The sequence below is a fragment of the Lathyrus oleraceus genome, chromosome 3 (genome assembly GCF_024323335.1).
Source record: "Lathyrus oleraceus cultivar Zhongwan6 chromosome 3, CAAS_Psat_ZW6_1.0, whole genome shotgun sequence".
Taxonomy (NCBI): domain Eukaryota; kingdom Viridiplantae; phylum Streptophyta; class Magnoliopsida; order Fabales; family Fabaceae; genus Lathyrus; species Lathyrus oleraceus.
The window spans coordinates 234269186-234285852 of record NC_066581.1 but is presented as its reverse complement, the minus strand read 5'-3'; the positions used below and the strand labels follow the sequence as shown (position 1 = coordinate 234285852).

The 16667-nt window shown below is 35.3% G+C and overlaps 2 protein-coding genes across 2 annotated transcripts; one reads left to right on the top strand and one right to left on the bottom strand.

Moving 5' to 3' along the window:
- Positions 1–404: 404 nt before the first annotated feature.
- On the top strand, positions 405–7027 carry LOC127126542 (COP9 signalosome complex subunit 2). Its single transcript, XM_051055483.1, has 12 exons — positions 405–586; positions 1266–1358; positions 1778–1856; positions 2497–2737; positions 2823–2897; positions 3027–3161; positions 5010–5197; positions 5559–5627; positions 5753–5843; positions 5961–6095; positions 6512–6624; positions 6725–7027. The coding sequence occupies exons 1-12, from the start codon at positions 577–579 to the stop codon at positions 6813–6815; spliced, it is 1320 nt and encodes a 439-aa protein (XP_050911440.1). The 5' UTR covers positions 405–576; the 3' UTR covers positions 6816–7027.
- A 4316-nt stretch (positions 7028–11343) lies between these two features.
- On the bottom strand, positions 11344–11991 carry LOC127130611 (secreted RxLR effector protein 161-like). The gene has a single exon (XM_051059587.1). It carries the CDS (start codon positions 11989–11991, stop codon positions 11344–11346), a length of 648 nt encoding a protein of 215 aa, XP_050915544.1.
- Between the last annotated feature and the right edge of the window lie 4676 nt (positions 11992–16667).

Below are 16667 nucleotides of genomic sequence, written 5' to 3'. Positions count from 1 at the left end.
TGAATAACCATAAAACTAATATAAAACTAACATATTATACACTGTTCCGATATGTTACGAAGATGCATTTCCGTAAATTATAAACGGAGATGCATCTCCAGAACAATAAACATGTCAAATGAGTCTTTTAAAGAGAGACACAGTTGATATGTGTTAAGATATTTTGGAAATATATCTCCCGATCAATTAATGTTTTGACTTAAGACAATATACGTTCAAAGATGTATCTCCGAAAATTAAGAGATATTTTAGATTTTATATTAACGTGTTTTTCTACTCCATAGGATGAGATAAGAAATTCTCAAAAATATTTAGTAAATTGCAAAGCCCAAATTCACTTGTATAGAGGTTCGAAATTGGATATGGGCTAAGAAACCAAAGCACACTCTACACATTACTTATTACACCATCATTCATAACTCTTTCACTTTTTCCTTTGCCATTCTCCTCACTACCTCACCGGGTTTTGTTATTTTCCCCACTCGCACCTTAGAGACCAACTCGGCGTTGCCGACTCACCACTTCCAACTATAAAACCCTAACTCGGATCCTCAAACTCGATCAATTTCATACACCATGGCTTCTGGTACGCGCTCTTTTCTTCTTTCGCTTCTTCGTAGTAGCGTTTTCCTTCTATTCGTTTTACTTCTGAAGCTTAATCGTTTAAAAAGAATATATTTCTGCATAGTTATTTTTCCGATTGAAGAAACTTTGAATTTGAATAACGCTTTGTTCATATGCGTGATTTATTCGATGGAAACTATTGAACCGAACACTTTAGGTTTCATGATTTTATTCAGTAGTGACGCAATTGAACGCAAACTCTGTAACCCTAGAGTGTTTAAGCGAGTCGGTAATACTTGATGTCGATGTGTTGCCGATGTTCATTTAATTGTGTTGAGGCTAGTTTACGGGAATCTCAACTGCAAAAAGGAGCGAAGATTTGAGTGAAATAATTTTTTTTATATATATTTGTTCATGTTCTTGTGGGTTTTATGAGGAGATAATGCAACTGATTATTGTTAATTTGGTATGCATAGACATTATGCCATAAATCCAATGATCTGTAATCCTCCTATTGTAAAAGAAAGGATACTTCAATAGGTAGTTAGAAGGGCATTCTTTAATAAGTTGGCTAGTTATGCTTCTTTGAAATATTCATATTTTAAGGCATAAAAAATCGAAGCATTATATAATAGTCTGGTTTCAGTTTACCTACTGACCTAAACAAATTAAGTGGTTACATTACATCTATTATTCTGTAGATGCTGATATGGAGGACTATGGATTTGAGTATTCTGACGAGGAACAAGAGGAACAAGATGTTGATATCGAGAATCAATATTACAATTCAAAAGGTATTTTCAACAACTATTATTCCTTTCACTGTTTTTTACATCTATGAATTGAATTAGGTTTATTTTTGGGATTTCAAAGTTAAGCTCTATGAATTAGAATGTGTACCTTGCTTATTAAATAGTTCCATTCAAATTTCCATCATTGTATTTTTTATAAACAATTATTTGAATGTGGTTTTTTATGATAAACATCATGGCTGGAATCTACAAATTTGATTAATTATCTAGTTGATTTAGATTTTAGGGGACTGTGTTTCTTCATTGTCAAACTAAAAATAAAATGGAACATCTTAAATAATTTCTTATATTAAATTTGTCTTGCAATGTTTTGAGATTTGATTTTTCTTAATCTGTGGTTCAAGGCTGGTTGGTTTGTATTTTATATTCATCTTATAGGACAATGTTCTGCTTGTTTACAGGTTTGGTTGAAACTGATCCAGAAGGCGCACTTTCTGGTTTTTCTGAGGTAGTTGGCATGGAACAAGACAAAGCAGAATGGTAATAACTCTTGTCTCTAGTACTTCACTATAAAATAGATATGGATGCTGAAGTCAGTGAAACTTAAATGTGTGGTTTTGTATTTTTGCTGTAGTATTCTTCTATGCCATTATTGATGTCACAATCTGTTATTGCTTGTGTTTATTTTTTATTTTTCCAAACATGAATGTTTCTCTTTCTTTTAAATTCGGGGAAACACGGCTAGACGAGATACAATTAGAAATAACCAAGTTTGTGAAAGTGTTGGGGTACCACCTATAGAAGAAAAGATGGTGGAAATTAGACTTTGGTATTTTGAGCATGTCGAGAGAATACATGTAGATTCTCTTGTAAGAAGAGTAGACCAGATGGAGAGGAGTCAAACAATTAGATGTAGAGGAAGACTTAGAAAAATTATAAGAGAAACTATAAAGATCTCAAGATTAACGAATTGGATAGAAACACGGTCTTTGATAGGACATTATGCCATAATTTGATCCATATAGCTGACCCCACTTAGTGGGATAAGGCTTGGTTGTTGTTGTTGTTTCTTGTTCATATTCTTATTCATGTACTGCACAGTGGTATTGTCTTAAAATCTTTTCACAATGATAATAAACCAATTTATACCTCATGCCATATTTATTATACTTGTTACCAGGGGATTTAAAGCTCTGAAGCAAACTGTCAAGCTTTATTATAGACTTGGAAGATATAAAGAGATGATGGAAGCCTACAGGGAGATGTTGACATATATCAAATCAGCAGTGACCCGTAACTATAGTGAAAAATGCATAAACAGCATTATGGACTATGTGTCTGGTTCGGCTAGCCAGAATTTTGGCCTTCTGCAGGAGTTCTACCAAACAACTCTTCGAGCTCTTGAAGAAGCAAAGAATGAGGTTAATCCATTTTGGCATTATCTTCTACTCATGGTTTCTCCTATTATTGTGGTTCTATGTTTGATTTTTGCCACTCATTTTGCAGAGATTGTGGTTTAAGACAAATTTGAAGCTGTGTAAGATTTTCTTTGACATTGGGGAATATGGACGGATGAGTAAGGTAACATGTCTTTTTTTTGGGTGGGTGGGGGGAAATGGTATATCTTACTTTCAGACTTAAGTTAAATGACTCTTTGTATCTATTGGTATCTACTAGTATTAAATAGATAGTGATTTGTTGTACTGTCAGATCCTTAAGGAACTTCACAAATCTTGTCAAAGAGAGGATGGTACAGATGACCATAAGAAAGGAACTCAACTTTTGGAGGTTTATGCAATTGAAATTCAAATGTACACAGAGACCAAGAACAACAAAAAACTCAAGGTTGGCATTTGCTATAAGAAATAGTTTTTCATGTCACTTGCATGAGTAATGATGCTCCTTTCCAGTTTATTGGTGGCTTTTTATAATTCAGCTTTTAACTATTTATAAGGTGTTTCATATTGTTTGTGGATAAGCAAGATTTCTGAGCGCATCTCTTAGAGTTAGTTTCATTTTCTAAGTACTGTTTATTTCTAGAAAATGAAGTTTTCTTAAAGCTCATTGACAAATAAGTACTTTGCCTGTATTTGAGGTTATGATTGACACATATATTGTATATCTGCTTTTTCATAGGAAGATAGAGAATAGTGTAGAAATTTTAGATTGACGAAGATATAAAAATTTCCCCACTAATGTATTTTCTTTTGGTTCATCTTTGAAAAGGAGGGGAATGCTATTATGCATGCTAATTTCATTAGATCCGAAAACACATCCAACCAAGCTCATATTATCATGTGAAATCAAGACTGTTGGTGTGATGTAGTGCACGCGTCTGACTATGACCTTTTGAATTCTTTTATTGATTGGTTGATTGGTTGATTTGTGTCTAATGCTTATGGAACTTTGTTCACCAGAATTTGTCAATGTTCGTGATATTTGTTGGAATATCTGAATATTAAAAATACTTTCATAATTATGTCACTACTTTCAGAGTATTTTAGAGCATTCTAGATGATTACTTGGAAATATTTCCTTATTTAATGATTTATGTCCTAGCATAATTATAATCAAGAGTCTAAATGTTAGATATATATAGGGGTTAGTGCTCATTTGAGTCACATTTATATTATTTTTGTAGATCTACTCATAACAAGTTTAAACCTTACTAAGCTTTAGGCTTAAAGGAAAGTGTTAGAATTTCTTCAAAGTGTTTCATGATATCATAGTTGTATCTTAAAACATTCTAGACTATCTTATACGGTTTCATCAGAATGTTTCCACTTCTATTATTTTTTTTGTATTTCATGACTTGTTTCCTTAATTAGTTGGGACATGAATCTACTACATCCACCCCTTTGGCAAAATCACGAGAATTAAGAAAATTGGAAGTGATATTAAATTTGTCGGCAATTGATAATGTTAAATAAATAGGTGTATTTTGGTAAAGAAAAATGCATTTGAAATCATAAAGAGGGTGAGAGTAGTCAATAGAGACCAATAGCGGTGCTATTCCGCTATAGCGGAGAGGAGGCCGAGCGTTATGGGAAGAGGCTTAGCGGTGCTGAACACTATAGCGGCCACTATAGGGTTAATAGCGGGATAGAGAAGCATAGTGGTTCCTGGCCCGGAGCAGTTTCTGGTTCGCTATCCGTTTCCCCTCTAAAAAACTGAAATCACCCTTAAATATACTTTTTAAGGATAATTGTGTTTTTCAATAAAATGTTAGTTGAGAGACTCAATCTTAATCTTCTTTCATATTTATTTATGCACTTCAGGAGTCATGTGTGTTTTGATTTATGAATGTTTTATGAGTTGAGTTGTTTGTTTAATTTTACATTAAATATATGTTCATACTTATTATATGTAATTTGTCCAAAAAATAATCAAATAGAGCAGTGATCCTGCCACATGCTATCCCGCTTTTGTGGTCCTGCTATCCTACTTTTGTGGTCGGCCGCTTTGCGCCGCTATTCCGGAATGACTACTCTGGGTCTTATAAAAAGGGACAATTTTTTCCAAGAGGGTCTTATTTTTAGGGTAGGGACGGAGGTTGTAGTAATTATATCAAAGGGGTTGATGCTTTTTCTTTTGTAAGATATCACACACCAAATATAATTTTTTTACTGTTCCATTCCCCCCCTCCCCCCCTTCCTACCGTAAACCTTATAATTTCAACTATATTGAATGCAGCAACTTTACCAGAAAGCACTTACTATTAAGTCAGCAATTCCCCATCCAAGGATAATGGGGATAATCCACGAATGTGGGGGTAAAATGCATATGGCAGAGCGCCAGTGGGCCGAAGCAGCTACGGATTTCTTTGAAGCTTTCAAGAATTATGATGAAGCTGGGAATCAGAGGCGTATCCAATGCTTGAAGTAAGCAACCCAATTTTCTTTTAGCTTTTGTTACTACACATTTCAATTTTTTAATAATTTTTATAATGGCATATGCATACCTCTGCATTTTACATTGGTAATTCCCAAAAATATGATTAAATGTGAATTGTCATTTTTAGTTATACTTTTTATAAAGATAGATGATATTTTTATCTTTTAACTGCATAATGCGTATTATCGGTTTCAGTGATAATTTTATGAAGATACTATACTTATCTTTAAACTACATATTGCTTTCCTTAGATTACAGCTATGTTTGACTACGTCAAAATAAATCATTCAATCATTCTTTGTATTTTAGATCTTCAACCATAATTGTTAATTTGCTGCTGTGTATTAGGTACCTCGTTCTTGCCAACATGTTGATGGAGTCTGAAGTAAATCCATTTGATGGGCAGGAAGCTAAGCCGTAAGCCCTTTGATTTTGTTCATCTGTACTCCACTTTTCGGCTATCTCATTCATTGATTTAGTCCCTCTAAGTTGAGGATGGTTCTCCCTCTTTTTCTTTTTACCCAACATATTATTTATTGCAGATACAAGAATGACCCTGAGATATTGGCAATGACAAATCTCATAGCAGCCTATCAACGGAATGAAATATTGGAATTTGAGAAAATTCTGAAGGTACTTTTATTGAGTCTAGCATGATAGCGTGTTTTCTCCAGTTTGACCTCAACATATTTATCTTATTTTTCTACCCAATATTTATTGGAATTGGATATTGAATATTTTTCTTTCCAGAGTAACAGACGAACCATCATGGATGATCCATTTATCAGAAATTACATTGAGGATTTGCTAAAGAATATCAGAACACAGGTCCTGCTGAAACTCATCAAACCATATACAAGAATCAGGATCCCATTTATATCTAAGGTAGATAGCACTTACAGTACTACTGCATAATGCCTTTCAACTTCAAATCTCAGCTAACCCTTGCCCCAGCCCATCAAACAAATTAATGGAATGAAGAAATGGAGAATAATAGTTAAATACACCTTTTTCTATAAAAAATTTCCACTTATGATTTGACAGCTATTCCCTCCGGTATTGGTTTAAGGGTTTGATGGTGTGTTGGTTAAGAGCCTGGGGCTGATTGTGAATTAAATAAGCCAAACATTTTTTTGCTGGGTTAAGAACCTGCTACTCATTACTGATTAAGTTTTTCCTTTTTGAATTGCTTTTGCCTTTTCCTTTCATTAATAGTAATATTTGTTTATTGAGTTGAATTTGTGAGCCACATGAATTATAATTGATCTAATACTTTGTTCGATAAAACAATTAATTGGCAGGAACTTAATGTACCTGAGCATGATGTTGAGCAGCTACTGGTGTCACTTATTTTGGATAACAGAATTCAAGGACACATTGATCAAGTGAACCGGCTTTTGGAACGCTCTGATAAGTCAGTTTATATGTTTTAATTCCTCTCAACTGGATTTGGTCCCTAAATTGTTGTGTATTTAAAACCTGGTATTTTATTAATGTTAAAAAACAATTTTCAGGTCGAAAGGAATGAAGAAGTATACAGCTGTGGACAAATGGAATACACAACTTAAATCTCTTTATCAAACTATCAACAACCGAGTTGGTTAAATCATAGTGCGGATGATCTGTTTTGTTGCCCTGGCTTGCAGTTTTGTCATGTGAATTATTATAACCTAGGCTGTATGGAGGAATTAAGGGTGTATTACTCTGGTGGAACAAAGTGAAAATTGAAAACCCAACTTGTGATTCTTGTTTTACTTCATGAAAATATAATCATTTGAAATTGATGACTGATCATAGTTATCATTCATTCCTTCTGATATTCTTTCCTATTAATAGACATTCATAATTACCAGCTTAGGTGGATGGATTCAAACTTAAATGTTAGGTTTCTGCATACTATTTTCTCATGTCTCTTGCATTTCTGAGTTCCTAGTAAATATTACTATATGAGAAATTATTCATATTCTGTTCAGGTTGTTCAAATTTGTACAGGAGCATTTTGGTTGGACCATTTTTCTCTTTTGTATAGGGTTTTAGCTGTTTTGGACACTTACTGTCAATATTGCTCAGTGTACAAAGTGGCAGCACTATTGTTCACCCAGAAGCATCTGACCGATCGGTCACCGTACATGAACTGACACAAGATCCTCTTGCATGGGAGATCACTTGACCTCACCCCAATCCCATCAACTACCTTTGTTGGAAAGATCCATATGTTTCCCACCCGGTCACAATTGATTGTAGCCGAGTCTCTGCATGTTAGTCGGCATCTCCTATTACATTTATACCATGGGTTGGCTTATGGGTTTGTCTGCTAGCTATCCCTTTTTGAATCTTTTATGCATGAATTGTTGTGTTTTTGGTCATTTCTTAGTTTCTCTGATTGTTGAGCCCGCTAAGTCATTTTCCAACCATGGTAAAATTTTAATCTTATGTTTTTAGGGACTACAAAAGATAATTTTTGGTTCTAATTTTGTTTTTAGGGACCCCAAAAGATAATTTTTGGTTCTAATTTTTAGATGATAATCATTCTCTTCTCCCTAAAATACCTTACAATGTTGGTCCTTGTGTCCATGGGTCCAAGACACGTCTTTGGTATTTGGTCAAATCCCTCCTCCATTCTTATCTTTAAAATTGGGAATTTCTTATCCCATCTTATAAGGTGAATAAATACTTTGGAAAATTCAAAATGTCTCTCAGATTTCGGAGATGTCATCTTTGGACGCACTTTATCTTAAGTCAAAACATTAATTGATTTGGAGATCCATCTTCGATTTTTTTTTAAAACAAACTCATGCATTCCTTTTTGAAAGGTCCATTTTAAATATTTATTGTTCCGGATATGCATCTCCGTTTAGGATTTACGAAAATATGCAAGTAAAGTTAGTTTTATGGTTACTCACATGAAAATGATGATTTATAAATGTTAAGACTTATGTAATGTGATGAATGTTAAACCATACAATCGATATATAAAAAAATGACATAAATTCAAATGGTCAAAATAAGTCATTAGTCGATACACAATGAAGTCGAAATACACAATATAGTCGAAATAAGTTAGAATAAAATACTATCGATAATAAATACAAGAACTATTAACTTCTGTGTATGCTGGACTAGAGCTCATCGAACGCCTCAACCTCATCTGTCCCCCGTCCTCCAATGATATCTCTGATATATCAGTGTCTCTCGTGCCTCCATCATAATGGTATCTAGGACATCCCTCACCTCAAAACCATTAAGATGTTAGACGACAAGCCTACGAGGGGGGGGGGGGGGGGGGGGGGGGGGGGGGTGAATAGATTCCAAGTAAAAAAATTATTTGAAACTTTGATTTAGAATTTTTTTGACGTGGAAACGTTTCAAATATTTTTCGGATTCAAAATCGTCTAACCGAACCTACTACTGAAAAGTTCGGATATGCGTAATAGTACCAATAGAATGATAATAATTCACAAGTCAATCAATAACTATTAAGCACAACTAATTGAATACTCTATATAGTAAAAGTCTCTCTCCAACGATATCCATACACAAAAAACTAAGTCAACCAATTTGTAGAACACTTGGTATGCAAGAAACAAAGTTTGGAATTTTATATGGTGTTTTTTGTTCTAAGAAATTCAATCACAACCAAATGGTTAATGATCAATACAACAAACACAAGATTCAAAATATAATCAAAATTATGATCCAAACTATATTGATCCGGTGATCAAAGCAATCAACAATTTGGGAGTCGAAAAATAAAAGAGATAGAGAGAAAGAGGAGTACGCAAGGATTTGTTTAGGCAGTTTTCCAATCAACTCACTATGGGTACGTCTACACTCAATTCGAATTGAGATATTAATATAATAAGTCTTACTTTGCAAATGTATGAATACAAGAGGTGAGAAATCAAATCCCACAAACCTTAAGTTTGTTCTTGACTCTATCACCTCAAAAACCTTGATCAAAGATTTATCAAGTCACCAACAACGCCGCTTCAATTCACCTATTGTTGCTACTTCCTTGCACGACCTCCTTGTCTAAAGGTTTTCACCCAATTGAATTAATCCTAAGCGCACACTATCCACCATTTCACGCTACTCCCTTGCTGATATAGTCTCAAGGCTTTCACTCGATCAGATCCGAATTGCACAATCTTGTCAAAAACCTTCAAACCCTAAAGATATTGAAGGAAAACTCCAAACCGGTTTTCTTATTTGAATCCGTCAAAGATTGCAACCCAATATTTTCGGTACAACCAACCTAATTGGACGTTATCAATCATAATCTAGATGAGACCCAATCAAAAAATGATTATTTGTAGTTTGATTACGTGTATGCATAAATTGAATTGAAGATAATGAGATGCATTGAAATCCTGGATTCATGTAGGTTTTACTCACTAGAAACCTTGTTAGAGAATGATGCATGTATGGAGCATTTATATGTATGGGTGATTTAGGGCAAAAGGAGATACAAAAGAGGATAGAAAAATATGAAATTTTTTGAAGAAAAATATCGGTCGACCTATACTGGTTATGTGTCGACGTATGCAATGCATAGGTCGACCTGTTTAAGGTCATGTGTCGGTCTATGAGAATTATGTGCTCCCTATGTGTCAACCTGAAGACTCGACACATGAAACAGAGGCCACATGCTTTAATGCAGCAACATACGTGTTGACCTATAGACTTCATGTGTAGACCTATAGCCAAGACGTTTTTTCCATAGGTCAAACTGTAGTTCTATGTGTCGACCTATATCTAAAAAACGTTTTCAATAGGTTGACCTATAGTTCTATGTGTCGACTTGTACTGCTATTTTTCACAAAAAATGATTTTTCATGCATGTTTGATGCATGAGACCTTTCCCACATTGTTTATAAATAATTTTATGCTTCCTAATGCTAAGATGCACATAGAGATTCAGAGGATACTAGTATCCTAGTTTTGACATCATACAAATCACATCTAACGGAAGTTGCACTCACATACTCCCCCTTTTTGATGACAAAAATTGAGACGATGCATATGCGTTTGCAATGAACAGCTCCCCCTGAATGTATGCACCCTACAACTTCATCCATCTTTATCTTACTTCTCCCTCTTTGATAACTTCAAAAAGAAGCGAAACAATCCATGAGAAGAATCTAAAATCACGCATAAACGAATATAACACACAAAGGCGTTTTGCAAAGATAAGAACATCAATATGATAACACTCACATAGAATGACTTGCATATTGAAAATAAATACTTAAACATAAATACAAGACAATAATGCAACAATAGAACAAATTGTCATAACTTATGCCACATAATCACAACACAATCATGAAAAATGAAGGATACAAAGTGAACACAAAATACTTGACATACTACAAAAACGATATGATTACGTGACATACACCCTTGGTACTCCCAAAATGCTGCTCACACATGTGCTATAGCAAGGCGATAAACAAAGTACCACCACACAAACCAAAAATAGATGAAAACATAACAATGACTCATAATCAAGGATATTGATAACAATGTAACCTTTTCAATCACAAATCATAAAGAAAATAGATAACAAACTGATGCACCAAATTACAATATTTCAAGGAAATGAAGATATCATAACGTCACTATAAGCATATGAATTGACATACAACAATTGGACATTGTTGGAAGTGATCATACATGAACTATCTTATATGTCAAGAAGATCAATCATATGGACCATAAACGGCATGCGAAAAGAAAAAGCTAACACACAAAAACAGAAAATGAAACAATAGTATCTTGCTTGTGAAATGATGAGGAATGCACTCTTATGAAGTATGCTTGTCAAGAAATGTTAGATAGAAAAGATATAGTCAAAGTGGATTAACATAACATTTAGGTAATGTTGAGATGTCAAGAATTCCTAATTCCCATCGAATGTTAAAAAAGGGCTCAGTCGCAAGGGGTTTTGTAAAAATATCGTCTAGTTGATTTTTACTATTAACATGCTAAAAAATGACGTCGCCTTTTTCAACATGATCGCATAGAAAGTGATGACGGATCTCAATATGATTAGTACGAGAATGTAGCACCGGGTTCTTAGTTAGGTTAATGGCACTAGTGTTGTCGCACAAAATTGGAATACGACTTAGTTTTATATCAAAATAAAGTAATTATTAATTTGAGCACAATAACCACCGACCGCTATGTATTCTTCCTCGGCAGTTGACAAAGCAACTAAAACTTGTTTCTTGCTATGCCAACTAACTAAGGAATTTGAAAATATGTGACAAGTCCCACTAGTGCTTTTCCTATCCGACTTGCAACCGACAAAGTCGGAATCAGTGTAACTAACTAAGCTACAATCACTCCCTTTGGAATACCAAAACCCATAATTTAAAGTACCATGAAGATACCTAAAAATACGTTTGACGACTTTGAGATGAGATTCCTTAGGGGTTGATTGATATCGGACACATATACAGACACTAAACATGATATCTGACCTAAATGCAGTGAGATATAGAAGAGAACCTATCATACCTCTATATTTCTTCACTTCCACATTCTTACCATTTTCGTTCCTTTCCAAGTTACCGTTTGTAACCATCGGAGTGTCAATGGACTTTGCATCAACCATGCCAAATCTCTTTAGCAAGTCCTTTCCATACTTGGTTTGACAAAAAAATCTGACTTCATTTAGTTGTTTGATTTGCAGACCTAGGAAGTAATCTAGCTCTCCCATAAGGTTCATTTCAAACTCTCTTTGCATAAGCTTAGAAAATTCTTTGACAAGTTGCATATTAGTAGATCCAAAGATAATGTCATCAACATATACTTGTACAAGAAGAGTATCATTTCCATGGCGCTTAATAAAAAGAGTAGTGTCAACCTTTCCCCTTAAGTATCCTTGATTAATTAAAAACTTGCTTAGTCACTCATACCAAGCCCTATGTGCTTGTTTGAGACCGTACAAAATGCGTTTTAATTTGAAAACATGATTTGGATACTCGTGATTTTCAAAATCGGGAGGTTGAGCAACATACTGAAGGAGAATAGCGATCCAAAGCGCAGTGGAATTAAAAAATTTCTCCTTTAGTGATCCTTACGAATAGGCATGATCAGTGATATAATCGTTACCTCTTGTGGCGATTGAAACCTTTGATGCAGATCTACGGAGCGATCACAAACGTTGAATGGTGACAACACCTCTACTCAATCCACACGGACAAATTCCTTTAATCTTAGTGCTAGCTGCTACGAATGAAGGCTTTGAGAGAGAGAGAGAGAGAGAGAGAGAGAGAGAGAGAGAGAGAGAGAGAGAGAGAGAGAGAGAGAGAGAGAGAGACGAAATTACAATTGCACAAATGCTTTTGCACAAGGGTTCTATTTATAGAACCACTTGTGTGGGCTGCAAGCTAAAAATCCCACTTAAGTGTATGTGGCCCATATCTTATGATATGCCAAAATCATTTAAGTGTGTGGTACCTTTCCATATTTCGTATTCTACTTAAGTACACCGTATCTTATGATGTTCTACAATTCACTTAAGTGCACCGTACCTTACGGTGTTCCTTAGTTATTCTATCTCTCATCAATCTGTCCTTTTGTGTGTGACCCTGTAGGTTTTCGCGACATTAGCAATTATATTAAATCACATATTTAACATAATAAATAGTGAGAGGTATCTAGCAACACATCACTCCTACCTAAGACACGAAAATGTCATATGATATGACAAATCCTTTTGTGACAATACTTATGTGTACAATTACCCTTTTGCCCATATGTTTATATTGAACACAAGGCATAGACCGTGTCATCTTTGTCTAGTTCAATATTGGGCCCGTAGACATTTATCCTGTTACTAGGCATGGCAATATAACCATACCCAAGGGTACCCACCCCAACCCGCCCCGAAGTTGACGGGGAAAACCCGCTTTGACTGGATTTGGGTTTTCCCCGATTATAAAATATGGGGATGGGTCGGGTAATGGGGACTCTAGTACCCACCCCGAACCCGCCCCCGAACCCGCCCCCGAACCCGCCCCGTTTATTTTATTATGTACTTTATTATTTATTTTTGATAATTTAGAATATTAAATATGTGATCAATGTTTTAATATTCTAACTTGGATTTATTATTTAAAATATTTGAAATGTATGTATGGAATTTTTTTAGATTGTTTTATTTTATTATTCGTAATGTAATTTTATTTTGGGAAAAATGAATATTTCTATTTAAAAAAATTGATTTCACTAAATGAATGATGACGGGACGGGGATATCCGAATCCAACCCGAACCCGTTTGGGACGGGTTTGGTTTTGATTATCCATCCCCGTTTGGGTTTGGGGCGGGGAACGAAGATTGTTTGAGGATTCGGGTTTGGGTTTGGGGGAGGTGAAAACCGTCCCCGACCCGCCCCGTTGCCATGCCTACCTGTTACGCAGGATGTGAAAATTTCATTTAGGTCACTCACGTCCCTCAGCATGCTTCGTGGAGTACCCATCAACTGTCTTTATGGTCATCTAGTTACGGACAATGTTTGATCAGCAATAAGGCACTCGACTCTACATCTAGGGTCCATAGTGGTTTCAGGTCTAAGGGTGGTATACACCATTATCACCATGAGAATAACTTATGACACTTTGCATAATATTCTATATAGTATTCTCATAGCGGGTCAATTCAGTATAAATATTACTCTTAATATTCATACCTATGTTTAAGACTTGATAACTCCTTATCCATGATCCATGAGATGTGATCATCAGTCTATATACATAATAGTCTTAATGCTCTAATGTTATCCCACTTTACAATAAAGCTTGACTACAGATACTTTAAGAATAATGTGCTTATGTTTAATGGGATCTCATGATTAAGTCACACTTGATACATTAAACGAACTAACTATTCTAGGGACTTTATTAAACAAACATAATAAAGAAAAAGCCTTTTTATTATTAAAATAAATAATTCGATACAAGTACCAAAAGTATTGGTCTCTAGGGCTTACACCAACAATCTCCCACTAGCACTAGAGCCAATCAGACATACCCCTAATGCCCATAGATTTAGTATGGCCATTATGCTTCTGCTGCGCAAGAGACTTTGTCAGTGGGTCAACAATATTGTCAAGTGTAGGTACTCTGCATATTTTCACATCTCCTTTATCTATTTTCTCTCGAATGAGGTGATAACGCCTAAGTATGTGTTTGGATCGTTGGTGAGATCTAGGCTCCTTAGCTTGTGCGATAGCACCATTGTTATCACAATAGAGACCAATGGGATCCACAATGCTATGAACTATGCCAAGTTCACTAATGAACTTTTTGATCCAAACAACTTCCTTTGCTGCACTTGAGGCAGCAATATACTCGGCCTCAGTTGTAGAATTAGTAACTATATCTTACTTTGAACTTTTCCAGCTCACAACACCACCGTTTAAACAAAACACATAACCAGATTGCGATCTAAATTCATCCTTATCTATCTGGGAGCTAGCATCAGTGTATCCAATTACAGCAAGCTCTTCCTGACCTCCATATATCAAGAATGAGTCCTTAGTCCTTCTCAAATACTTAAGGATATTATTGACAACTACCCAATGAGCATCACCGGGATCAGATTGGTACCTACTCGTTGCACTTAAAGCATACGAGACATATGGTCGAGTACATAACATGGCATATATGATAGATCGTATTGCAGATGCATATGGAATCTTATTCATGTGATCCCTTTCTTCCTTAGTTGAAGGGGATTGTGTTTTTGATAGACACAAGCCATGTTGCATATGTATGAATCCTTTCTTGGAATCATAAATATTAAAGCATCTCAGCACTTTGTCTATGTATGTACTCTAACTTAGGCCAAGTAGTTTTTGTGATCTATCTCTATAGATCCTGATTCCTAATATATAGGTTGCTTCACCCGGATCCTTCGTAGAAAAGCATTTCCTAACCAAGACTTTACTTGTTGTAGGGTAGGGACATCGTTTCCAATGAGTAATATGTCATCTACATATAAGACCAGGAAGATGATCATGCTCCCACTAACCTTCTTGTAGACACAAGACTCATCTTCATTCTTGATGAATCCATATTTTTTTACTATTTCATCAAAACGAAGATTCCAGCTTCTAGAAGCTTACTTCAATCCATAGATTGATCTTTGTAACTTACATATATTTTGGGCTTCTTCTGGTATGTCAAATCCTTTAGGCTGTGTCATGTACACATCCTCAAGAAGATTCCCATTAAGGAAAGCAGTTTTGACATCCATCTGCCATATTTCATAATCATGATATGCAACGATAACAAGTAAAATCCGAATAGATTTAAGCATTGCAACTGGAGAAAAGGTTTCATCATAGTCAACCCCATGAATTTGTTTATATCCTTTTGCAACCAGTCTTGCCTTATAGGTATGTACCTTACCATCCATGTCAGTCTTCTTTTTGAAGACCCACTTGCATCCTATAAGTTTAGCTCCTACAGGAGGCTCTACCAAGGTCCAAACCTGGTTTGTGTACATGGAATCCATGTCAGATTTCATGGCTTCTTGCCACTTCTCATACTCAGGACCAATTATGGCTTCTTGGTACGTCACATGATCATCTTGATCCATGAGTAATACATCACCTTGATCAGTTATGAGATATCCATATCTCTCAGGTAGGTGACGTATCCTGCTTGACCTACGTTGGTCTTGTTCTACTTGAGCAGGTTGCTCTTCCATAACTACTTGTGTTTCTTGCTCTAATTCCTCCATAGATGTATTAATACTTTGTGATTCTTGAATTTCTTCAAGCTCTACTTTCCTCCCACTGATTCCTTTGGAAATAAAATTCTTTTCTAGGAAAACTCCAGTTCGAGCGACAAACACTTTGCCCTCAGAAGGATTATAGAAGTAATACCCTCTTGTTTCTTTAGGATACCCCACAAATAAGCATTTGTCAGATTTGGGCTCAAGCTTAGTTGAAATTTGTCGTTTCACATAAACTTTGCAACCCCAAATCTTAATGTAAGACATATGTGGTTTCTACTCCATATCTCATATGGTGTCTTCTCAACCTTTTTGGATGGAACACAATTAAGTGTGTAAGCTTCTGTCAATAGTGCATGTCCCTAAAAGGAGTTTGGAAGATCGACGTGACTCATCATGGATCAGACCATGTCTAACAAGGTTCGATTTCTTCTCTCAGATACACCGTTCCATTAGGGTGTTCCAGGAGGAGTAAGTTGGGATATGATTCCACACTCTTTCAGATGGTCATCAAACTCTAGGCTTAAATACTCACCACCTCGATCTGATCGAAGAGTTTTAATATTCTTACCTAGTTGGTTTTGTACTTCATTCTTGAATTCCTTGAACTTTTTAAACGACTCTGATTTGTGTTTCATTAGATACACATAACCATATCTATTGAAATAATTAGTAAATGTGATGAAGTACTGAAAACCTCCTCTGA